At 44.4% G+C, this 25,704-nt stretch overlaps 1 protein-coding gene across 1 annotated transcript; it reads right to left on the bottom strand.

Annotated features, from left to right (window-relative positions):
* Positions 1-17,186: 17,186 nt before the first annotated feature.
* Positions 17,187-24,346, bottom strand: LOC120380726 (olfactory receptor 4D1-like). The gene is made up of 2 exons (XM_039498663.1): positions 24,330-24,346; positions 17,187-18,160 (listed from the first exon to the last, which is right to left on the bottom strand). The coding sequence occupies exon 2, from the start codon at positions 18,138-18,140 to the stop codon at positions 17,193-17,195; it is 948 nt and encodes a 315-aa protein (XP_039354597.1). The 5' UTR covers positions 18,141-18,160; positions 24,330-24,346; the 3' UTR covers positions 17,187-17,192.
* Between the last annotated feature and the right edge of the window lie 1,358 nt (positions 24,347-25,704).

Genomic DNA, 25,704 nt, shown 5'->3' with positions numbered 1-25,704 from the left:
GAGAGAGAGTGGGGTTCAGGGGCCTTGCTGCGGAGGAGGGCTGCTGGACAGAGGGGATGCAAGGGGCTTGGCTTGCTGGGGGGTGGAGAAGAGATGGACAAATTGGGAGTGAAAGTTCTGGCCGGGGGGGCTTGACAGGTTGCAGATGAGGGACCTGGGATGGGGCTGTATGGATTGGGGGAATGGGGCCTCACTGGGGGGACAGGAGAGATTGGGGTTGAGGTGCCTGGCTGTGGGTGCTGGATGGAATGGGGGGCAGGGCCCTGGCTGGCGGGGCTGTACCGAGTGGAGGTGAGAGATCCATATTGAGGGCTGGATGGAGTGGGGATGAAGGGTGTGGCTTGTGCAGCTATGCTGAGGGGTGTAGATGGAGGAGCTCAGAACATCGTGAACCCCCATATGGAAAGTGACTTGGGCACCTGGGGTGGGGGGAATATATGGGAAGCTCACAATGGGGCTGTTCCCCCTACAGAGAGGCATTGGTGTGGCTCAGGTGTGGGGTACCTTAGAATGGGGTGATCCCCACTATTGAGAGGGACAGAGATTCCCCTATTCCCATGCTTTCTCCTTAAGATGGTCCCATGTCCCCTTGCACTCAGTGAGAGCCAGGCTCTGCCCCAATATACCAGCCGAAAGGGCTGATCCCAGGTGGGAAGAAATCTCACTGGGACTAGGAGACCCCTAGCAAGCCCATCAAGGCCCCTCTATCCGCACCTCTTCCCTGCCCTATCACTGCATGCTCTGTGCAGAGTCCCATATGTAATGTGTGGGTTGGTTCCCAGCAGAGCAGGGGTCCATTTGAACCTGATACTCAGTAACTCTACTCATTGCCAGAGATCAAGAACTGAGCAGATCCTGGAGGCTCAGCTTCCCTCTCTGTTTCTACCCCTCAGTCCTGACCCACAGCTCCCACCCCACTCCTAGCACTGGGATCTGTGCTGAGCTCTCTGAGGAGATGAGACAACTTTTGCTTTGAATTGCCTGGCTCCAACTTTTCAAGCAGGAACCAGCGGCAAAACTCAGCTCAGCTCTTAATTGGCTTCGCCGGTGGCCCAAATCATCAATACCCACAGCGAGAAATGTTCAGACAGCAAAACAAGCTAATTCCATCAAGGGATTTGCAGTCTGGTCTGTGTGATTTATTAAGTGTCTCTAACTCCCATGAAAGATACCGGGCAGACAATCCTCAGAGATGGACAGCCTCTGTTAATGCCAAGAACTGACACAGCACAGGCAGTGGGTGTGAGGTCAGTGGTCAGAGGACTGGACTGGAAGCCAGGACTCCTGGGTTCTTTTTCCAGCTCTCAATGGGTGTTTGGGTCTAGTGGGTAAGAGAAATGAGGGAAGTACATAGTCAGTGCTCCTGGGTTGCATCCATAGGTTTGGGAGGGGAGTGCGAACGTGGGTACAGTGGGTTAGAGAAGTATGGTTGGGCGTCTGGACACAAGAGTTAGAATTTAAAGTCAAAAGGGACCAGCACATCACCTAGTTTCAATGTCTGTATATCTCAGGCCAGCAACACCACCTAGCAACTGAAAATCCGCCAAGATATTACAAACCTCAGGAGGCTAACTTGTTATGTGCCATGGACGGAGAATAGCAGCTACTGATGTGCACCAGTCCCTAAACCCTCGCAATGGCAGGGAAATGATTAAAGGAGACACACCCAGCTAGTCCTGGCAACTGAGTCACGTGCTGACCCACATACTGCAGAGGAAGGTGGAAAAACCCAAGGTCACTGCCAGTTTGAGCTGGGGGGAAATTCCTGCCCCAGCCCACATACGGAGACCAGTTAGACCCTGAGCATCTGAGCAAGAACTGCCAACTAAGCACTCGAGAGAGAGTTTGGCTCTGTGCTACCTCAGAGCCCTGGCCCACCCCACCCAGTGTCCCATCTCCATCTGTGGCAATCCTAATGCTTCAGACCGAGAAGACAACAACACAAACAACCCCCCAAAATCGATTGAGGGGGTATCCCTCAGCTCTGCAAGTGACTAGCTGAAACCCTGAAGTTTTTAGGAACACCAGACATGAAACACAAAGGACCTTCAGGGCGACCAACCATTGGGAGGTTGTTCCAGGACCTGACACCTCTGTTAGCTAGAGATCTTCTTTTCATTTCTATCCCTGGCTATGGGAGGATAATGGAGTCTACTGGGTTAGCCTGGTGAAGGTCTGGGACTCCTGGGTTCTATCCCTGGCTGTGGGAACGGAGTGTGGTCTGTAACATACAAATAGAATGTTGCCATGATTTTGGTCCCAGCTGCATAGGAGTCAGTCTCATTTATCCAGGTAACAATTATAAAATCCAGCTGCACAAAAAGGGCAGAGATACGAGCTAGCATCTCTGCACATGCACTTGGTTCACTCTCCTACCCCCTGCACACACACACTAAGCTGGGCTCATTTCCTATAGCAAGGGCACATACACCCCCACACCTTCCCCATTTCCCTTTGTGTTCTGGGTGTACCATCAAACAGCCATTTTTTAATATTACAAGTGACCCATGCAGGTCACACAAAATGCTGTGTGTGTTCCCCCTGCAGGATTGGACCCAGCACCCCCTGGAAGGGGAAGGCCTCATACCCCATTGACCAATGCCTGACAGGGGCCAAAGCAAAACCCTCTGCCACTTCCCCAACAGCATCTCCTCAGAGCGTCCTGCATTTCTTTGTTTCTCAGGCTGTAGATCAGCAGGTTGAGCCTGCTGCTCCCCGAGGCTGCCGGGTTGACATAGATGAAGCTGTAGAATAGGACCATGATCACCAGCTGCATATGGAGAAGCCCTTGTGCTGCTCAGTCCCTGAGGGCAGCACTGCCCTTTCAACTAGCCCATAGGAAGCCAGGGTGATGGGAGTGCTCAGGGCATAGCAGGCCTGTTCAGTCCAAGAAGTTGTCTCGCAAGAAGCAGCCTCTTATGGGGCCAGGTCAAACAAACAAAATGATCCAGGGTGTTGGGGCCTGTGAGGGGGTGTGCATAATCCACACTAGGCAGGAAAGGGTTAATCCCACACTATTGGTGGAGGAAGTCCTGCCCCTCAGACCATGCTGGGCATGCTCCAAGTGCCATGCTAGTATAAAGGAGAGCAGCCTAGCTCAGTCTGGGCTGACTGCCAAGGAGGAAGGATGCTTGGTGGAGGTTCAAGCCTGAGATCCAGACCAGAGACCTGTTGCCCATAGCAGACCAGCTGGAGTCAGAGTCCCAGGGAGTACTTGCACCAAGCAGCCCGGAGACTCTGACATCATATGAGCTGAAGCTTCAGGAAGCCCAGTAGGAAGTGACCCAGGGAGATGGGGTGTGTAGTATCTCCTACCTGTGTAAGGTCAGCATGTTGTGGTTGGATTCTTCACTGACCCAGTGGCAGACCATTCCACCACTGTTATGGCCCTAGGTCAGAACCCAGTGGAGTTGAATGGACCCAGGTCCCCCTACCCCGGCTGCCCCCTTTTGGTGACAGCCCCCACGTTTGGCCATTAGGACATGCTGCCCTGCATTCGAGGGCAGGTATATTTACTCCAGCCATTAGGCCACTCTGCCTTACACTCAAGGGCCACTTTATTCACTCTGGTCACTAGGCCATATAGCCCTGCACCCAAGTGCAGCTGTATTGACTCTGGCCACTAGGTCATGCTGCCGTGTGCTTGAGGGACGCTATATTGACTCAGGCGGCTAGGTCACGCTGCTCTGCACTCAAAGACCGCTATTGACTCCGGCCACTAGGCCACACCACCCTGTGCTCATGGGCAGCCATATTGTCTTGTGCCATTAGGCAACACAGCCCACAACCCAAGGACTGCCGCTTTGATTCTGGCCATTGGGCCACACTTTTGAGCGGTCCAGGACAGTCTGGCAGACTGTAACCGCGGTATCAGCGCACCGACGATCCACTCTGAAGTGGGACAGGGTGTGCGTACACCACCAAAGGGCCACAGAAGGAGAGCTGGGAGATGAGGACCATGGGCATCATGAACCACAGGAATCTGGAGAGCCAGCAGGAGACCATTAAGGCCCAGCAGAGCTGGTGAGACATGAATACAGGGCAGCACAAGGGACAGCAGATGGCCAGGAACCTATCCAAGGCCATGTCTGAGAGGAAGAAGCACTCAGTGACCCTGCGGAAAGGAAGTAGAACTGCATGAAGCAGGCATGGAAGGAGATGGGGATAGTGTGGGACACCAGGTCAGAGAGCATCTGTGCCATTGTGGTTATGACATAGCAGATCTCCAGCCAGGAGAATTTCCCCAGAAGGATGAATATGGGCAAGCATCAGAGGCAGGATCCTGCAGGATAGCCCATACAATGCACAGGTTGCCTGCCAGTGTCCCAGCGTAGGTGGAGAAGAGCACAGAGGAGAGTGCAGCTCTGCTGGCCTAGGGAGTGGAAACCCAGCAGGATGCCCTTGTTTACTGGGTTGTTGTCATTCGCTGGATTCATCAGAGGGCCCAGGAGCTGAAAGGAAATGATCAACAGGACTCCAATGTTCTATCCAGAGGGAGTGGAGAGGGGTCTAGTGTTTACAGCCATGGGGAATAGCAGACTCACAACCACACATACAGACACATTGTCTCTCTCTCATACATAACACATTTCAAACTCCACCTGGGACCCAATACTCAGGCTGGGTTACTTCTTCCTTTGGAAACCCTCAGTGTTGGATAAAGATGGATGAGGGTGAAAACTGGAAAAACTCTCACTACTGGAGTCTGGACAGATTGAGGCCACTTGTACAGTTTTACACCAGAAAAGGGCATAATACAATATCATTCAACATTTCTGTGGTGGGAAGAACATCTCAACTGCCCAACACTGTGGTCTTTAATTTCAAAAGGGGGAACTATACAAAAATGAGGGGGTTAGTTAGACAAAAGTTAAAAGGTACAATGCCTAAAGTGAAATCCCTGCAAGTTGCGTGGGCCCTTTTTAAAGACACCATAATAGAGGCCCAACTTCAATGTATACCCCAAATTGAGAAAAACAGTAAAAGAACTAAAAAAGAGCCACCGTGGCTTAACAACCATGTAAAAGAAGCAGTGAGAGATAAAAAGACTTCCTTTAAAAAGTGGAAGTCAAATCCTAGTGAGGCAAATAGAAAGGAGCACAAACACTGCCAACTTAAGTGCAGGAGTGTAATAAGAAAAGCCAAAGAGGAGTTTGAAGAACGGCTAGCCAAAAACTTCAAAGGTAATAACAAAATGTTTTTTAAGTACATCAGAAGCAGGAAGCCTGCTAAACAACCAGTGGGGCCCCTTGACGATGAAAATACAAAAGGAGCGCTTAAAGATGATAAAGTCATTGCGGAGAAACTAAATGGATTCTTTGCTTCAGTCTTCACGGCTTAGGATGTTAGGGAGATTCCCAAACCTGAGCTGGCTTTTGTAGGTGACAAATCTGAGGAACTGTCACAGATTGAAGTGTCACTAGAGGAGGTTTTGGAATTAATTGATAAACTCAACATTAACAAGTCACCGGGACCAGATGGCATTCACCCAAGAGTTCTGAAAGAACTCAAAAGTGAAGTTGAGGAACTATTAACTAAGGTTTGTAACCTGTCCTTTAAATCGGCTTCGGTACCCAATGACTGGAAGTTAGCTAATGTAACGCCAATATTTAAAAAGGGCTCTAGGGGTGATCCTAGCAATTACAGACCGGTAAGTCTAACATCGGTACGGGGCAAATTAGTTGAAACAATAGTAAAGAATAAAATTGTCAGACACATAGAAAAACATAAACTCTTGAGCAATAGTCAACATGGTTTCTGTAAAGGGAAATTGTGTCTTACTAATCTATTAGAGTTCTTTGAAGTGGTCAACAAACATGTGGACAAGGGGGATCCGGTGGACATAGTGTACTTAGATTTCCAGAAAGCCTTTGACAAGGTCCCTCACCAAAGGCTCTTACGTAAATTAAGCTGTCATGGGATAAAAGGAAAGGTCCTTTCATGGATTGAGAACTGGTTAAAGGACAGGGAACAAAGGGTAGGAATTAATGGTAAATTCTCAGAATGGAGAGGGGTAACTAGTGGTGTTCCCCAACGGTCAGTCCTAGGACCAATCCTATTCAATTTATTCATAAATGATCTGGAGAAAGGGGTAAACAGTGAGGTGGCAAAGTTTGCAGATGATACTAAACTACTCAAGATAGTTAAGACCAAAGCAGATTGTGAAGAACTTCAAAAAGATCTCACAAAACTAAGTGATTGGGCAACAAAATGGCAAATGAAATTTAATGTGGATAAATGTAAAGTAATGCACATTGGAAAAAATAACCCCAACTATACATACAACATGATGGGGGCTAATTTAGATGGGGGCTACAACGAGTCAGGAAAAAGATCTTGGAGTTATCGTGGATAGTTCTCTGAAGATGTTCACGCAGTGTGCAGAGTCGGTCAAAAAAGCAAACAGGATGTTAGGAATCATTAAAAAGGGGATAGAGAATAAGACCGAGAATATATTATTGCCCTTATATAAATCCATGGTACGCCCACAACTCGAATACTGTGTACAGATGTGGTCTCCTCACCTCAAAAAAGATATTCTAGCACTAGAAAAGGTTCAGAAAAGAGCAACTAAAATGATTAGGGGTTTAGAGAGGGTCCCATATGAGGAAAGATTAAAGAGGCTAGGACTCTTCAGTTTGGAAAAGAGAAGACTAAGGGGGGACATGATAGAGGTATATAAAATCATGAGTGATGTTGAGAAAGTGGATAAGGAAAAGTTATTTACTTATTCCCAAAATACAAGAACTAGGGGTCACCAAATGAAATTAATAGGCAGCAGATTTAAAACAAATAAAAGGAAGTTCTTCTTCACGCAGTGCACAGTCAACTTGTGGAACTCCTTACCTGAGGAGGTTGTGAAGGCTAGAACTATAACAATGTTTAAAAGGGGACTGGATAAATTCATGGTGGCTAAGTCCATAAATGGCTATTAGCCAGGATGGGTAAGACTGGTGTCCCTAGCCTCTGTTCGTCAGAGGATGGAGATGGATGGCAGGAGAGAGATCACTTGATCATTGCCTGTTAGGTTCACTCCCTCAGGGGCACCTGGCATTGGCCACTGTCGGTAGACAGATACTGGGCTAGATGGACCTTTGGTCTGACCCGGTACGGCCTTTCTTATGTTCTTATGTTCTTACTTTTTTTGGCTGCTTTCTCCCCATCCAGCTGGCGGGGGGCAGTACACTGCTGAAAATGACATCACCCATGCAGCATGAAAAGGTCACTCTGGGAAGAGCAGCCCCACACCATTCCCAGAAGTGCTGGAATGTCCAATATTCCAAGGACGTGTGCATGGCCACTCCAATCCCTCACTAAAGGCTCTTAGGCAAACTAAGCAACCCCATGGGATAAGAGGGAAGGTCCCCTCATGGTTAAGTACCTGGTTGAAAGATAGGAAACAAAGAATTTGAATGAATGATCAGTTTTCTCAATGGAGAGAGGTAATTAGTGGAGCCAGTGCTATACCCCATATTCATAAATGATCTGGAAAGGAGGGTGAAAATGAGTTGGCAAGATTTGCAGACAATACAAGATTACTCCAGATAGTTAAATCCAAATCTGATGGTGGAGAGTTACAAAAGAATCTCACTAAACTGGGTGACTGGGATTGAAATCCAGTGCCGGTAATTGCATAGTAATGCACATTGGAAAACATAATCCCAAATTATGGGATCTAAATTATCTATTACCACTCAAGAAAAAGATCATCATGGATAGCTCTCTGAAAACTTCTGCTCAATGTGCAGCGGCAGTCGAAAAAGCGAATGGATTATTAGGAACCATTCGGAAAGGGATAGATAAGCAAACAGAAAAATATCATAATGCCACCATAGAAATCCATGGTGCATCCACACCTTGAATACTGTGTGCAGTTCTGGTCACATCATCTCAAAATAAAATATGTTAGAATTGGACAAAGTGAGGAGAATAGCAATGAAATGATTAAGGGGATGGAAAAAGACAAGGACTGTTCTTCTTAGAAAAGAGATGACAAAGGGGGATATGATAGAGGTCTATAAAATCATGAATGGTGTGAGAAAAGTGAATAAGGTAGTGTTATTTACCCCTTCTCATAAAACAATAACCAAGGGTCAAACAAATTAAAAGACAGGAGATTTAAAACAATCGTAAGAAAGTACTTCTTCACACAACTCACAGTCAATCTCTCCAACTCATTGCCAGGGGATGTTATGAAGGCCAAAAGTATAACCAAGTTCAAAAAAAGAATTATATACGTTCATGGAGGATAGGTCCATCAATGGCTATGAGCCAAGAGGGTCAGGGATGAAACACCATATGCTGGGTCTCCCTAAACCTATAATTCCCTGAGCTGGGACTCAGCAATAGGGGATGGATCACTCAATAATTGCCCTGTTCTGTTCATTTCCTCTGAAGCTTCTGGCACTGGCTACTGTCAGAAGACTGGATACTGGGCTAGATGCACCAGTGGCCTAACCCAGTATGGCCATTCTTATATTATGTTCTTATGTTCACTCTCCTGGATTCAGACAGCTAACCCAGGTCAGCCCTTTCTTGCACAAAAAGAAGGGACGTATGTGCACCATTTTACTCAGAAGCCCAGTGTTTAAAGAAGTCCCCAAGCATGTTAGAGACCCCTATTAAAACCTTCAATCTGCCTCATTCAGAGCAACAACGTGAACCCAGGTAACCTACTTCCCACATGACTGTCCTAACCGCTGGGTTATAGGTGGGTTTCTTTCCATCCCTCCTATTGAAGTAGCTCCACTTCTTGTAAAATATGCCAGAAGAAGAGGCAGTGCACACCTCTGCAAGCTAAGCAGAGATTTTGAGGAGGTTAGTATTGGATTTAGGCATCAAAAGTGGCAGTTAGGTTCCTAAACCTCTTTGTGGATCTAGTCCTTAGTCTTTTGTAAGATGTTTGACTTAGTGCTACACAACCTTCTAATTAAAAAAAATCACGTTATAATGTCAATACAGCACATATTAAACATATTAAGAACTGGTTAATTGATTGAGCTAAAAAAAATAGAGAGACAAAGTGGGTGAGGTGATATATTTTATTGGACCAACTTCTGTTGGTGAGAGAGACCCCCAAGCCATATAGAGCTTCACACACACCAGAAGAAGAGTTCTGTGTGACTCGAAAATTTGTCTCTCTCACCCACTGAAGTTGGTCCAATAACACATATTACCTCACCACCTTGTTTCTCTAACATCCTGGGACTGATACAACTGCAACTACACTGCATACATTTAAAAAAAAAATCATTAATGTGGACTAATCCTGTAGTGAGACTCTTCAGTTCCAATGACATTCAGCATTTTAATCAATGATCTGGAAGTAAATATGTCTGCTGATATAACTTGCAGATGACACAAAGATTGGTGGAGTGGTAAATAATGATGAGGACAGGGAAATGACACAGAGTGCTCTGAATGGCTTAATAAGTAGGGCCAACTCAAATGAAATGTGCTTGAACACAGCCAAATGCAAAGGTATTCACTGAGGAACAAGAAAGGAAGGTACTTAAAGGCTCTTTGATCTAGGGGAAGAAGGCAGAAGAGGAACTAGTGGCTGGAAGCTGAATCCAGACAAATTTAATGTAGAGACAATTTTTTTTTAACATTAACCATTGCAACAAGCTACCAAGGCAAGTGGTATATTCTCCATCTCTCTATGCCTTCAATCCAGATGGGATGCCCTTCTAGAAGATACTGTGGGGTATAGGGCTCATTGAGTCTCCACCAGACCACAGTTTGGGTTGCTTCCCTTTTCTAGCTCTCACCAACTCCTTCCCCTGCTTGGGGCATATCCGAGTCTCTCAAAACAAAATCAGTGCAGGGAGGATCAAAGTAAATACAGGGAAAAGGGGGCTTAGTCTCTTGGTCACCCTTTTGGGGCCCAGCTTGTCTGTAGGCTTTTTCATGTTCTGCTAAGGATTAGAGTCCATCCTTAGACCCCCACCCAACCTTTCTGTAACCTTCATTCTGTATCAGGGTGGACAGTGTCAAGGGCAGCTGGGTCCATGACTCACTCTCACTTTGCTGATCTACCCCTATAGCCAGTTTCTCCCAGCTATCTTCTGCTAGTTGCCGTTTCTTCGTGTGGCAGGCTTTCCCTTTTTGAATCCAGTCCTCCCCACCCGTCTAGCCCACTGGACCCCACTCTCCTCCCAGATTTGGGGATATAGCCCAGGAATCTGGACTGATAGACTTCTTTTGTTATAACTCACTAGACCCACTCCCCACCTGGAGCCAGGGGAAAGAAGCAGGAGCCTTTCTACTAATCACTACACAAGTCTATCAAAGTTTTGATTTCCTCTCTGAGAGCAGGATCCTTCCTATTAACCTCCTGAGGGGCTTTTCATCTCAGTGTTCCTCAGGGTGTGGATCTTCAGGTTCAGCATTGGAGTAATCACTGTACAGCATAGACACTGCCTTGTCCACCATGAACGTCTGGAAAGGTCAGTCATAGATAAAGATCCAGGACCAAAAAGCAATCTCAGCACTGTGATTTGGGTGGCAGAGGTGGTCAGGGCTTTGCGCTTCCCTTCCATGACCTGTGCCCTTATCTGGACCAAGATGATGGTATAGGATATGAGCAATGCAATGAAGACTCCTGTGGTGACCAGCCCACCTGGTGGAACCAGCAGCACCTCCATCATGTATGTGTCAGTGCAGGCCAGTTTGATGACCAGTGGGATGTCAAAGAAGAAACTGTGTAGCATATTGGGTCCACAGAAGGGGAGCTGGATGAGCAGTTCAACCTGGAGAATGGAATAGTCAAAGACACCCGTAGGCCATGGTGGAGCTCTCAGCAAAACTAGCAGCGTGAACCAAAGGCCATGAGCCAGAGTAGGCCTGGATTTGGCAAAGTAGTAGCACACACTGGGTGTCATCAAACCAAGTAAGCACATTCCTGACCAGAGAGGATGGTACCAAAATACTCTCTCAGGTAACTAATAAATGCATTCCTAAGAGATGGCACAGGAACACATGGGCACCTCAAATGATAAGGAGGGGATAACAGGATAATGGATAAGGATATCTTACTCAAACTAGCACATACGCCAATGAGGATGGTGTCAAGGTGTCACCCCTACTCTGAACTTTAGGGTACAGATGTGGGGACCTGAATGAGATAACCCTAAGCTTATTTACCAGCTTAGATCTAGTAGCTGCCACCAGCTACTAAAAAAAAAATTCTCTTTTACCTGTAAAGGGTTAAGAAGTTCACATAGCCCAGCTGACACCTGATCAGAGGAACCAATGGGGGGACAAGATGTTTTCAAAGAGGGAGGAGGGAAATCATGCTAATCTCACAGAGGTATTCCTTTCACTCTTTATCTTTAATTAAAATCTTCTTTTAAAAGCTTGATTGATTTTTCCTTTTTTTAAGATCCAAGGGTTTTTTTGGATCTGGGCTCACCAGGAATTGGTGGGAGGTGAATCATTCTCAATCTGCCAGGAAAAGAGGGATAAAGACTGGGGAAATATTTGGGGGGGAAGACAGAGTTTCCAAATGACTCTCCCATAAACATTTGTTTAACCCTTTACAGGTAATAGAGAAATTAACCCTTAACTGTCTGTTTTATGACAGATGGTAAATAACAACATCTGGTGTGTGATACATAGCTTGTTTGTATCAAGGAGGGAGGTTGTTTGTATCAAGGAGGTAGGTTAGACAAACACCTATCAGCGATGATCTAGATAATACTTAGTCCTGCCATGAATGCAGAGGACTGGACTAGATGACCTCCTGAGGTCCCTTCCAGTCCAATGACTCTATGTATAAAAGGAGAAGTCATAGGAGGGGCATCTTTGGGCAGGTGCAAAGGGATAGGATTCTGGTGTCCTGATTGTACCAGTACCATTCTCATGGGCATACATGTGTTAAGTGTATCTATAAGGCCCTCGTACTGTGCTTTGTCAACAATAAGTCTGGAAAAGTGCCCTCCCCATTGTACAGAGCCTGTGGTGTTTGTTTATTAATAACATGGAGGTCTACAGAATCAATACGCTTCACTCTCTGTACAGCTAACACCAGAGCTCCAAGAACAGTAGCACCGGCAGCACTGGCAATTTAGCAGCATTAAAAAAGCTCAGTGAATTCAAGATGCAATTCTCTCTCACCACATGTCCTGGCAGCCTTACCAGCTGAATCCTTCCACCAGTCCCAATCTGTTTCCTTTGTTCTTCATATGTTCTGGCTGACAAGAGTAGAGATGAAGGGAGAGAACATTTGGGGCATTTGTTCCCCATTTTTGTATTTTTTCCTCCTCTTTGAGAATCATCTCTGGTGAGGGTTCAGGAGACAGAAAGTCTGTGGGACGGGAACTTGCACCTCTTTCTTTGCCGATATGTAAATTCCTCGCTCACATCCTTTTTCCTGCCAAAGAATGGCTGCTTAACCACCTGATAGTTCATTTGATTTCATTGACACCTGGCTGAGGCATCAGTTTGCCTTTTGTCTTTGAGGGACTGGTTTGTGCCTGCTTGGAATATGCCTCAATAATGTTATACAGTAGAATCTTATAACTTTACCTACAATGTTGCCACACATATATTACCATGAAAATAATGATCAGCACATTATGAGTTTTCAAAAGATACCTCACAAGGTGTACTTTGTACAAAATCCATTATAGTTTTGTAAAAAGGGTGAACATAGGGATACAGACTGTCACACTAGGCTGAAAGAGAAATTAGCCCCAGAAGTCATCACATTATATCATTTCTGACCATTCCACTAACACTGGTATTAGGATGAAAAATCCCCTGGAATCAACCAGAGTTTCACTAGACATGGCCAAAAAAGATGCTACACTGAGAACTTGAGCATTATGCACATGTCATTTTGATTCCAAGTGGGATTATGAAAAAGTTCACAGAAGTTTCAGGTTTTGCATTTAAATTTTGCAAGTGTTTTCTTTGTGTGAAGTTAACTGAGCATTGAGTTGCTGGAAAGCATCTGAGACTCAGAGAAAAGTTGGATGTTTGCTTGACTCCTGAGAGAGAGAAAAATCCAGGAGTCCTGGGTTATCCTTCTCTACCTGGGAGAGGAACATGATGAAGTGTTTTGAGAAGGAGAGTGGTAGTCAGAACCCCTTATTTCCTTGGCTCTGAGAGGGAAGTGGGAGTGAGTGATCAGAATACTTGGATAATGTTTTCCAAAGAGCCTAAGTCTCATTAAAAGTCAATGGGACTTAGATCCTGTCAGGGTTCCCTCCCCACTCTGAACTTTAGGGTACAGACGTGAGGACCTGTATGAAGACACCCCATGCTTATTTCTAGCAGCTTAGGTTAAAAACTTCTCAACGCACAAATCCTTCCTTGTACCTTGAATTAGGTAATGCTGCCACCACCAAGTAATTTAAACAAACATTTAGGGAGCCCTACCTCCCCCAAATATCCCCCCAAATTTTAATTAAAGAAAAGGTAAATGAATCACCTCTGTAAAATTGAGATGGTAAGTACTTTACAGAATAACAAAAGACTCAAGAACACAGAGGATCCCCCCTCTAGGCAAAACCTTAAAGTTTCAAAACCAGGGATTAACCTCCCTCTTAGACAAAGGAAATCACAAGCCAAAATAAAAGTAAGCTAACGCATTCTTTCACTAGTACTTACTAATACTAATGGAGTTGGATTGCTTACTTTCTTGATCTGTCTCTGGCAAGCACACAGAACAGATAGACAAAGAACAGACAAAACAAGCCCCCCCCCCAATTTGAAAGTATTTTGTCCTCTTATTGGTCCTGTTGGTCAGGTGCCAGCCATGTTACCTGAGCTTCTTAACCCTTTACAGGTAAAAGGATTTTTTTGCCCCTGGCCAGTAGGGATTTTATAGTACTGTATACAGGAAGGTGGTTACCCTTCCCTTTATATTTATGACAGAATCTCTTTGACACTTAGGTGCTTGTTTAAGAAATGTACAGAGGGTGATTAGTAGTAAGGCTCTTCTTGCTTCTTTCTCTAGGGAGTGGGTCCAGTATTATTATCCAGTAGTATTATCTAGCCCCTGATACAGAATGAAGGTTACAGAAAGGCTGGGTGGGGGTCTAAGGATGGACTCTAATCCTTAGCAGGACACTAAAAAGCCTACAGACAAGATGGGCCCCAAAGGGATGACCAAGAAACTAACCCCCTTTTCCCTTTATTTACTCTGATCTTCTCTGCACTGTTTTTGTTTTGAGAGACTCAGATATGCTCCAAGCAGGGGAAGGAGTTGATGAGTGCTAGAAAAGGGAAGAAACCCAAACTGTGGTCTGGTGGGGACTCAATGGGGCCCCATGCCCCGCAGCATCTTCTAGAAGGACATCCCATCTGGACTGAAGGCATTAAGAGATGGAGACCCCACCATTGCCTTGGTAGCTTGTTGCGATGTCTAATGTTAAAAATTTGTGTCTAAATTACATTTGTCTGACTTTAGCTGCCAGCCACTGGCTCCTGTTCTGCCTTCCTCCCCTAGATTAAGGAGCCATTTAGCTCTTCATTCCTTGTTCCTTGATGAACACCTTTGCATTTGGCTGCCTTCAAACACATTTTGTTTGCTATATCATCTAGTCTGACCCCCTGTGTAGCACAAGCTGCTAACATCACTCAGCGCCCTCAAACTAAACCCAGCAACAGAAATTAGACCTAGGTATTACGGCCCACAGGAGACTAGGCTGTTATATGCCACATGCAGAGAATAGGAGGGATGGGTTGCACTAGTGCCTGATGTCTCCGCAATGTCAGGACAATGACTGAGATACACCCAGATAATCCTGGTGAGCGACCGTCACCCAATGTTACAGAGGAAGGCGAAAAATCCCCAACTCCCACTGCCAATCTCAACTGGGGGAAAACTCCTTTCTGACCACACATCTGGCCATCTGTTAGACCCCGAGAATATTCGAACCTGCCAGCCAATCACCTAAGAGGGAGAATGCTCACTGCAACCCCAGAGCCCATCTCATGCCCTCAAATGTCCCATCTCCAGTCATGGGCATCCCTGATGAATCAATGGTTTTTCACAAGTTTCATACGCTGGAAGTTAGTTAATAATGCTTTTGTTATTTCAGCTGGAAATAGCAGCCAGCCATCATCTCAGAGATATATTGGCTCTGCAGGGCTAGCAGGGGTCAAAATTCAAAATTATTTTGACTCTGACAATCCAACTCTGACACCCCTGGATTGCAGAACTGTGGATTACAAAGGGGTCTTTTGTTATTTAATTAGATTTTACAGTGGAGCTGCATTTTAACTACTTAAAGTTCTACATTTTGAGCTGATTGGAAAAGAAAAAAAATCAGACAATTACTGAACAATTTCAAAAACATTTCACTGCAAACGTTTTGGAAAGTAGTTATTTGTGGTAGTAGTATTAATGACACTTCTATCTAAAACTATTATTTTTTGTTTCTGTCAGTTTTCCTTTTTTCTCCTACTTCTTTCCCCATTTTCTCTTTTTTACTTTCTCCTCTTTTTCTAAGGAACAGGGCAGTACAGAAGGAGAAAAATGGCGGGGGGGGGGGAGAATAAAACCTAAAGAACAAGTAAATGAGAGGTTTTTTTTCATTTTTTTTCTCTGAAAATCTGGAAAAGTATGAACATTTTTTTTTACCAATTGTCAATTAAAAGAAAAACACTTTAACAAAAAACCTTTTCAACTAAAAAAAGAAAGATTGCCCTGCTTTATTTATAAATACACCTTTACATCAGGATTAGATAATCAAAGACAACTTTAGGTGAACCTGTAAAGACAGAAATAGAAATGGAAGCTTTGTGTTAAAACAAACACACACTCCAATCCCACTAATTCTTGGTAAAAGTAACAATGAATTTTGTGAAATCAGACTCCTGACTTGTCACATGGGAAATTTAAATAAGCTGTATAATTGTATAAGAGAGAAAAGGATAAGCCATAAAGTAGTAGAATATTTTGGTTAATTTAGTGGAACATTTTATAATAAAATACTCCTGCCAGTTAAGAATTATTTAAATTACATTTTTTTTTCAATTTATTTGAATTTTTTTTCTCCTGAGAAAACTATGATTTTAAGATTTTATTTTCAGTATTTGAAATATTCATAGAATATTTTTTTACCAAAACTTCTCAGGGTCAAATCCTCCACTGTTGGAAAATATCCGGAGAGCACACTGAATTGCATCATCTGGGGATCTGACCCACTGACTCCAGTGGAACTATGCAGGTTTACAGCTGGGGATATGGTCTACTGGCTCCAATTCATCTGTCATGGGGTCACCGGTCCGATGCTCTGGAACAGCTCTGTATGAAGCCAGTCTGGACTCTGGAGTAGCATGCCCCTCTCACTGAGAAAACTGTCACCAGGACAAGAAGTTTACACAGCTTCGACCCTCCTGGATCTGACCTTAGAGCATTCAGCATCCCCTTCCACACCATGCGCTTCCCGCAGCAAGTCCACTTGGGTGGGGCTCCTAGGAAAGCTAGGGCCCTGCACCCCAACTCTGCAGTCAGCTGTGACTCAACCAGCATTGTAAAATGGAAGGTTTATTAGTCGAGAGATCAGAACTTGTTAGCATAGAAATCAGTGACTTTCAGACAAATCCATCTTGGGGAGTCTTGGGCCAGATGCCCTGGGCTCCCCTGCTTCCAGTCCCACACTGCAGACTGCCCTGGACCTCACTGCCTGGCCTCCAGCATGCCCTTTGCTCCTCCCCTGGGCTTTGTCCTGCTTCCTGGGGAAAATGTCACCTGGTCTGATCCGCCTCCTGGATTTCAGGTTATGAAGGACACCGGCGATCGCCTACATGCAGACAGATGGGAAGCGTCACCTGCCCTGAGGGTCTCAGCAAAAGTCATGCATCCAGTTCCACCACCTAGACATTGGTGCAATACACAGGGAAACTGAGGTACACACAGTATTAGTGTAGGACAGTATGACTTACATGCAACATAACAAGATGAAAAAACCCCACTTCATCACAGCAACTACTGTACATTGATTTACACCAGCTGGGGTTATGATCTATTTACTCCAGTGGAGCTATGCTGATTTGCACCAACTGGCTCCACGGATTTCAATGGAGATTATTGCCCTTGTTCCGTAACTTATTTATGCACATATTTCACAAGTGTGCAGGATGTGATCCCTTTCAATAGGATACACAATTCATGTGGCGTATCCATCCCCTCTCTGATATGGTCTAGTTTCTAAGATAAATGACCATTTAAAAATAAATTATGTTTTTAGTTTCCTGCATGAGAACAGGAATCTGCTCATCAGTCTCCTGATGGCCTTTTTCATCTCAGCATTTCTCAGCGTGTAGATAATTGAGTTCAGCATTGGAGTGATTACTGTGTAAATGACAGATACCAATTTGTCCAGGGCAAACTTCTTGAAGGGCCGAGCATAGATGAAGATGGTGGGTATGAATATTAAACACACCACGGTAATCTGGGTTCCACAGGTTGACAGAGCCTTGCGCTTCCCATCTGTGACATGTGACCTGATCTGGACTAAGATGATGATATAGGAAATTAGCAGAATTATGAATACAATTAGAAGGAGCACTCCACTATTGAAGACCATCTGCAGCTCGATCACATGGGTGTCAGCGCAGGCCAGTTTGATGACCTGTGGGACATCACAGTAAAAATTGTCCAGGACGTTCGGCCCACAGAATGGTAGCTGGAGGAGCAGTCCAATCTGAACAGCAGAGTGAGCAAATCCACCCAACCATGCCAGTGCCACTATCCCCACGCACACACTCCGATTCATGATAATCAAGTATCTCAGTGGTTTATAGATGGCCACATACCGATCGACTGCCATCCCCACAAGGAAAAATACCATTGCACCCCCTATGAAGTGGAAGAAGAAGATCTGGAGGAGACAGTCATTGAATGAGATGGTTTTACACTGGGAGAGGAGACACAACAGCAATCTGGGAGTATTGACCGATGAGTCACTGACATCTAGGAAAGCCAGGTTGGCCAGCAGGAAGTACATAGGGGTGTGGAGTCTGTGGTCAGTGATCACCGTGATGATGATAGTTAAATTTCCCAACCAAGTGGTCACATATACTATGAAGAAGGCAATGAAGAAAAAATGCTCTAGCTCAGGACTCTGGGTGAGTCCCAGGAGCACAAATTCAGTCACTGTAGTGGTGAGATTCTGCTGGTCCATTTTGTGGACTTAAAATATATCTGCAATGAAACAGAAATAATAATAATTATGTCATTTTTGTAATTCTCCCCATGTCTCCGTCTAAGGCTATGTCTACTCTACTGCAGTAATTTGACCTATGTTACGCAACTCCAGGTACGTGAATAATCTAGCTGAAGTCAACGTAGCTTATGTTGACACTCTCCTATCAATTTACCTTAATTTTCTCGTGCGGGGTGGAGTACCAGAGTCGACTGGAAAGCGACCTGCAGTCGATTTGGCAGTAGACCCGCTAAATTGACCTCTGTGCATTGATCTCTGGAGTGTCTATCCAGGCGGTAGTGTAGACATAGCTTAAGTGACTGATATTACATTATTCTTAAATCCATGTTAGCAAACAAACTTTGTTTGGGAATTTTCTTATTTTTCCTCAATTAAACACCGTGTACTCAGCTAAATTCAGGAGAATCCTGATTCAGCAGACCCTCTTCACTCCTTCAGTGGTGATCTTGTCCTGGGAGTGAAAGGGAGTGGTTTGCTCCACAACAGTATGCCTGTTCCTGACAGTGTCCATTCATCCATTTGCAACTTTGATGCTCTAGACCTCCCAATTATTTTTTTTTTTCAATGTTTAGGCTTTGGATTTTCAGTGTCATTTTTTTAACCTCTTTTTTAAAAAAAAAAAACCTTTATCCCACTTTTCCACCCTAAAATTGTGGAAAGGAAAGTACGAAAAGTGGGACAAAGTTTGCCTTTCTCTCACAATTTACCATGAAAAGAGTAAGAAGTGAAAATTTTGTATCCAAGTGAAATGAAAAGCTTCATTTTCTTTTGAAAATTTCTCACGAAAAAGTGAAAACACATAATTGAAAAAAACAATTTTCCCATTAAATATTTTGATTCCAACCAACCATTTTATTTTATAGTGATATTCTTTTCAAAAGAAAATGTTGCTTTAAATGAAAGGAACAACTTAATTTTGATTGACATTTTCATATTAAAAATTGAAACATTGTGTTAAAAAAGCCCCCCAAAACAGATTTTCCCATCTGCAGTCTGTTGATATGTCTTGCAAAAGGATGTCAATCGGCTCTAAAAACCTTGACCATAAAGTATGGTTTCAGGTTGGGGTGTGAGTAGTTGGAGAGGATGGCTTTGAAGGTAGAACACTAGATGGTTGGGAGCTGGGTTAAGTTTCTGCTCTGCAACAGACAACTTCTGTGACTACAGATAACTGACACCTCCTCTCAGTCTGGATTTTCAAGGCAGAAGAAGGTTAGGCGTTCACCTCTGCTGATCATTGTTGGGAGCTGGATGCTTAAACTCCTCAGGTCCTTTGACAATCCCTGCCTCTGCTCCTCCTCTTGGGATCTTGGGATTTAATTGGGATTAACAATAGTTTCCCTACATTGCAGGAGTCTGGGGAGGTTAATATATTAAGGATTGTCAGGCACATGGGCACCGTGATGATTGTGACCATGGCAAGTAATTAGGTGGAGAACTTGGGTGGAAAGGAATGAAGGTAGGGGCATTGTCCATTGTCCATTACTCCCTCATCTAGACTTCAGAGGCTGCTGCATCTCTTAGGCTGCTGTGGAAGTTTCAATAGAAACACACCAGTGTCTACTAGCTGAGACAAAAGACCAGAGTCGTTAGCAGATGTACTCTGTATGTGCTCTAGCCAGTAGAGAGGCGCCTCATTAGTTCAGCGTGGCTACACCTTGATCTGTTGTGAAGTAAGTCACCTTTAAGCATTTTAGGATCTTAGTGTAAATGGGAGCTGCTCTCAACTTTCAGGGAGTTAGGTGTCCAACTACACTGGAAAAACTTACCAAGGTTGTGGTGGATTCTCCATCACTGACAGTTTTTAAATCAAGATAGATTCTTTAGAAAAAGAAGAGCCTGCTTTAGAAATTATTCTGAGGGGAATTATCTGGCCGCTTCTGGTTTTAGAATGTATGTCTCCATGTAAAATTCTGAAATGGGCCTTCTGAGAAAATTCCAGTCTAATGTTATTCAAAAGCTTAAAAGCATAAAAGATTCTAATTGAAAGAAATCCATGGTGGGAATTTCACTCTGGTTTTATCTGCAGATCTGGAAACTTCTCTGGTCCACTTCCTATCTCCACCCTGCCCCAGAGAAAAATGCATTTCAGGTCTTAGCAACCTAGAACCCTTGCCATGGGAGAAGATGAGTGACACTGAACTAGTCACGTGAAGGTTTCAGACAGTGATAACAGTAGTGGGTCTGTGGGCTGTTATTTTCCTAACTGACTTAAGCTCTGAAATCCCCAGCGAATACCTATAAACCTCTTTAGAATAGAAAAAAAGATCTATCATTAAAAAATGTTATCTCTGCAAGTACATCTCGCCTTCCTTGTCAGCATTGGTCTCTGTGCATCTCCCCCTACAATAATGATGCATATCCTGGTGTTACCTCCTACAAGCTGCTATATCTGTCATCCCAGAGTCAGCCACTTGCAAACGATCGCTTCTGTGATCTCAAAGCTGATCTTTGGTCTCCCGACAGGCATGGGAAGGGGATCTGGAGCCATAGAGTATAATATAATATATCCACTTATATTTTCCCCCTGTGCTAAGGCTGGAGCTAGGATCAAAGAATCTGTGAAATCCCCTTCAGCTGTACTGGGCAAAATCAAGAGAGTTTGTGCTTTGGAGATCAAGGGATTCTGTCTGAAGGGGAGTCAGTTTAGTGTCATCTGCAAACGTGCTGAAGGTGCAATCCATCCCATCATTCAGATTATTAGTGAAGATGTTGAAGAAAATCATCCTTAGGACCTGCCCCTGCGGCACTTCACTTGATGCCAGCTGCCAACTAGACATAGAGCCATTGATCACTACCCATTGAGCCTGATGATCTAGCCAGCCTTCTATCCACCTTATAGTCCATTCATCCAATCCATCCTTCTTTAAATTGCTGGCAACAATACTGTGGGAGACTGTATCAAAAGCTTTGCTAAAGTCAAGGTAGATCATGTCCACCACTTTCCCTATATCCACAGAACCATTTATCTCAAGACAGAAGGCAATCTGGTTGGTCAGGCCTGACTTGCTCTTAGTGAATCCATGTTGACTGTTCCTGATCACCTTTCTCTCCTCCACGTGCTTCAAAATGGATTCTTTGAGGACTTGGTCCATGATTTTTCTGGGGACTGAGGTGAGGCTGAGGTGAGGCTATAGGTCCCCGGATTCTTGTTCTTTCTTTTTTTAAAGATGGACACTATATTTGCCTTTTTCCAAGACCTCCCCTGATTGACATGAGTTTTCAAAGATAATGGCCAATGGCTCTGCAATCACATCAGCCAACTCCCTCTTACACCATTTTCCCTCTTACACAGCTCTGGGGAAGAAAGAAATGAATTGACTTGCCCAAAGTCACAGAAGAAGTCCCTGGAGGATGAGGGAACTGAACCCAGTTCTTGATACTGCCAAGCTAGGACCCTAGACACTGGATGAGCCACCCGATCTCCATGAAGTCATTTTTATCCCTGCAAGAGTGATTTGTGATTTTGGATACCTCTGTTCTTGGGAGACCAGCTTCTGACCCCTTAAACAGCTCTGATTTTCAGAAAGTGCCTAGCATTGGCCTTATGAAAATCAGGTCCCTAGAAGATCTCTCAAATTGGGCATCTCACAATCACTAATCATGTTTGAAAATGTTGCCCATTATTCTTATGAATTCTTTGCCCACCTGCAATTAGCATATTACAGAATATTTGAATAGATCAATGAGAATAGGCTAATATTTCATGGGTCCTTTCCCCTCCTTATATACATACATGGCTTTTATGTCTTTCTTAAATAATCTACCATCAACCTGTCTTAAGAAAGTTCAGACATTGCTTTTGTAGAGGACTGGATATAGGGTAACCAGACAGCAAGTGTGAAAATCAGGACACTGGGTTGGGGGTAATAAGAGCCTATATAAGAAAAAGACCCAAAAATTGGGACTGTCCCTAGAAAATTGGGACATCTGGTCATCCTAACTGGATATAATAGCATTGACATATTATTTATATTTCTACCTTAACATGTAAAACAAAGCTTCCCTTTAGTTGACTTTTCCCTCATTTGATATAATACTGGGTGCCTAAAGATGTAAATAGATGCCTAGTGGGGTTTTCAAAAACACATCGGTGCCTAAACCTTAACAAATCTCATCCTAGGAATTTTAAAAAGACGGGCAAGCATAACTATTTTATATTCGTGGATAGATCATTTTATAGACTGGGAAACTGAGACACAGGGTGGTGTGGTCACACGCTAAAGATGATGTAGTGAGACAATTATGGGGCTGAGAATAACCCAGATCCCCAAATCTCTGAATTCCTCCCAGAACCAATAGGTTCCAAGAGTCCTGACTCCAAACAACACCTCTTCTAAATATGACACCCGCTCCACAGCCAAGAACTCAACAGCCCAGGACTCATGACTCCCAGACCCCTTTCTCTAGCCACTAGAACCCCCTCCACTCCCAGAGCCTGGGACAGAATGGCGGAATCGTGATGCCTAGCACCCTGTTTTAACCACAATACGAACTGCACTTCCAGAGGCAAGAACTGAACAACCCCAAAATAATTTCTGGTCCCCTTCTCTAACCACTAGATCCCACTCCACTTCTAGAACTTTAGGCAGAACCTAGGCCACTACTCTAAACACTAACCTGAAACCATTTCTGCTTTATCCCCTACAGAATACATTCATTAACTTGATATGTATGAGATACAGTAAGCCTCGTGAGGTTTCAAAATTTGTTTTTAATCTGAACTGAGATGAAGGCAAGACCTTGCAAAATAAATAAATAAATAAATATAAGAGCCCTACCATAGAATAGGAAATATTCCACCCTCCCACATTACACTATCCCCTCCACTTGCAGAAATCAGAATTAACTACAGGAGTACATGAGCATCTGACAGTAACCCCAAAGAATGCTCACATTCAGGCTTTAATACATTATTTGTCGAGTTCTGATTTCATAGCCACTAGATCCCACTCGTTCCTGGAAATGGCACGGAACCCAGAAGTCCTGACTAATTTTCTCAGGCTTTAGCTTCTTCTTCAGCTTTCTCTTCCAGTGCCACGAACCCATCCCAGAAGTCCTAAGACTTCCTTTGCTTCACAGGCCAGTCAAATAGCCACTTCTTTCTACGTACGTCAAATACCCTCCTTGTACCACCCTCAATATAGTTGGCACAGGAGGGTATTTCCAAAGCCTGTTGAGTTTCCATGCCTCAAAGAAACACAAAGAATGGAAACACTCCATGAATTTTTTAAGGACTCCCCTTCAGACGGAATCCTCTGATCTCCAAAGCACAAACTCTTTTGCTCCTGCCCAGGAAAGCTAAAGGGGATTTCAGAGATTGTTTGATTCTAGCTCCAGCATTAGCACTGTGGTGAGATAAAACTTTAGACTGAATGTTCTAAGAAGGCCCATTTCTGATTTTAACGTGGTGTCATGGACTATAAGACCAGAAGGGGCCTGAGAACTTCCCCCAGAACAATTCTTTTAGAAAAAAAAAAACCAACAAACACCTATCTTGATTTAAAAATAGCCAGGGATAGAAAATCCACCATGATCTTGGGAAATTGTTCCAATGGGAGTTGGGCAGCTAACTCCCTGAGAGCACCTTAAACACTCCCCATTTACAATAAGATCCTAAAATGTTGCCACTTCACACAGATGAAGGTGTAGCCGAGGCTAAAATAATGAAACTCTTTCTTCCTCTCTATTGGCCAGAGGACATGGAGAGCACGTCTGCTACAGCCTTTGAGCTGATGGTTCGGGTTTTTTATCTCAGCCAGTAAATACTCATGTTTATTTTGAGAGGTTCTGAGTTCAACCCTTGTAGATGTCCCTCTCAAAATTCCATAGCAGCTGTGGCAAAGTCCCGGCACTATTATGATGGGTCTTGCGCTTTCTCTTCTTTTTTGGGGGGTGGGGGTTTCAGGGCATCAATTTTTGCCCCTGAATTGGAATATTAATTGCCCCACTAGTGTCCTAGAGCAGGGGAGTGGAGAGGGAGGAACCTGGGCCCACCCTCTACTCCAGGTCCCAGCCCAGGGGCTCTGAGGATAGTGGTGAACCACTTGAACTGACGGTTCCTTCCTCTGGGCTACTTCCCTCTCCTGCCCTTCAGCTTGTGGGGGGCTTCCTGCCCTCCCTCTGCGCAAGCCAGGTGCCCCTTACCTAGGGTCTTGGACTTCTTTCCTCTGCTTCCCCTCAAAGTGTTCTCTCCTCCAACACCAATTACTCTCTGCTCCAACTCCTCCAAACTGTTCTCTGCTCCAGCACCAATCCTTTCTGCTCCAACTCCTCCCCTGTCGGATTGAAGCAGGGGTTTTTATCAGGTGACTGACTGCAGGTGCTCTAATTGGCTTCAGGTGCTCTAATTAATCTGTAGCAATCTTTCTTCCCTCTACAGGGAATATAGCTCCCTTCTAACCCTCTCCTGCTGCCCTCTGGCCATGCTGTGTCACACAGCCTAAGAGCTGCACAGTCCTTGGGAGTCTCTGAAGTGTATAGGATGCAGTGGTGGTCAGTACCTTCATTGCCTTCTGCTCAAGTTCTCCACCTCATTACTTGCGTGGCCCCAGCCCCGATAATACCCAAGTGTTTGACAATCCTTAACAGCTTAACATCCCCACAATGTAGGGAAACAGTATTGTTAATCTTTATTTAAGAGAAGCAGAACTGAAGTAGGGATTTTCAAAAAACCCAAGAAAGTTAAGCATCCAACTCCCACAAAAGAAAAGCGAAGGGGGCACCTAACCTTCTTCAGCCTTGAAAATCCCAGACTGAGAGGAGGTATGAGTTATATGTAGTCCCAGAGGTTGTCTATGGCACAGTGCAAACTGGGCACAGCTCCTGAGAGACTTAATTTATTGTTGAATGATCATTTGTATGAAAAGCCAGACCTCAACATATCAGAGAGGGGATGAATACCCGACATGAACTGTGTATCCCATCGAAAGATCACATCTGACACACTCATGAAACATTGTTTCCATAAATCAGTTACAGACCAAGAGCCAAAGTCTCCATTAAAATCTGTGGAGCCAGCTGGTGTAAATCAGCATAGCCCCATTAGAGTAAAAGGATCTGTCAAGGTTCCTCCCCCACTCTGAACTTTAGGGTACAGATGTGGGGACCTGCATGGACACTTCTAAGCTTAATTACTAGCTTAGATCTGGTAACACTGCCACCATCCAGAAATTTCAGTGTCTGGATCACTTTCTCTCCCCCCAAAACCTTCCCCTCCCTGGGCAGCCTTGAGAGGCTTTTTCACCAAGTTCCTGGTGAACACCGACCCAACCCCTTGGATCTTAAAACAAGGAGAATTTAACCATCTCCCCTCCCTTCCCCGACCAATTCCTGGTAAGTCCAGATCCAGTCCCCTTGGATCTTAACACAAGGAAAAAATCAATCAGGTTCTTAAAAAGAAAGCTTTTAATTAAAGAAAGAAAGGTAAAAATTATCTCTGTAAAATCAGAATGGAAAATACTTTACAGGGTAATCAGATTGGTAGAGCTCAGAGGAACCCCCTCTAGTCTTAGGTTTAAAG

Source organism: Mauremys reevesii, linkage group 13 (genome assembly GCF_016161935.1).
Source record: "Mauremys reevesii isolate NIE-2019 linkage group 13, ASM1616193v1, whole genome shotgun sequence".
Taxonomy (NCBI): Eukaryota; Metazoa; Chordata; order Testudines; family Geoemydidae; genus Mauremys; species Mauremys reevesii.
The sequence above is the reverse complement of the archived record's forward strand: the minus strand, read 5'-3'. Positions and strand labels throughout refer to the sequence as shown.

Excerpts from the sequence above, each read along its gene's own strand:
- LOC120380726 (XM_039498663.1), bottom strand. The coding sequence starts at position 18,140 with ATGGACCAGCAGAATCTCACCACTACAGTGACTGAATTTGTGCTCCTG.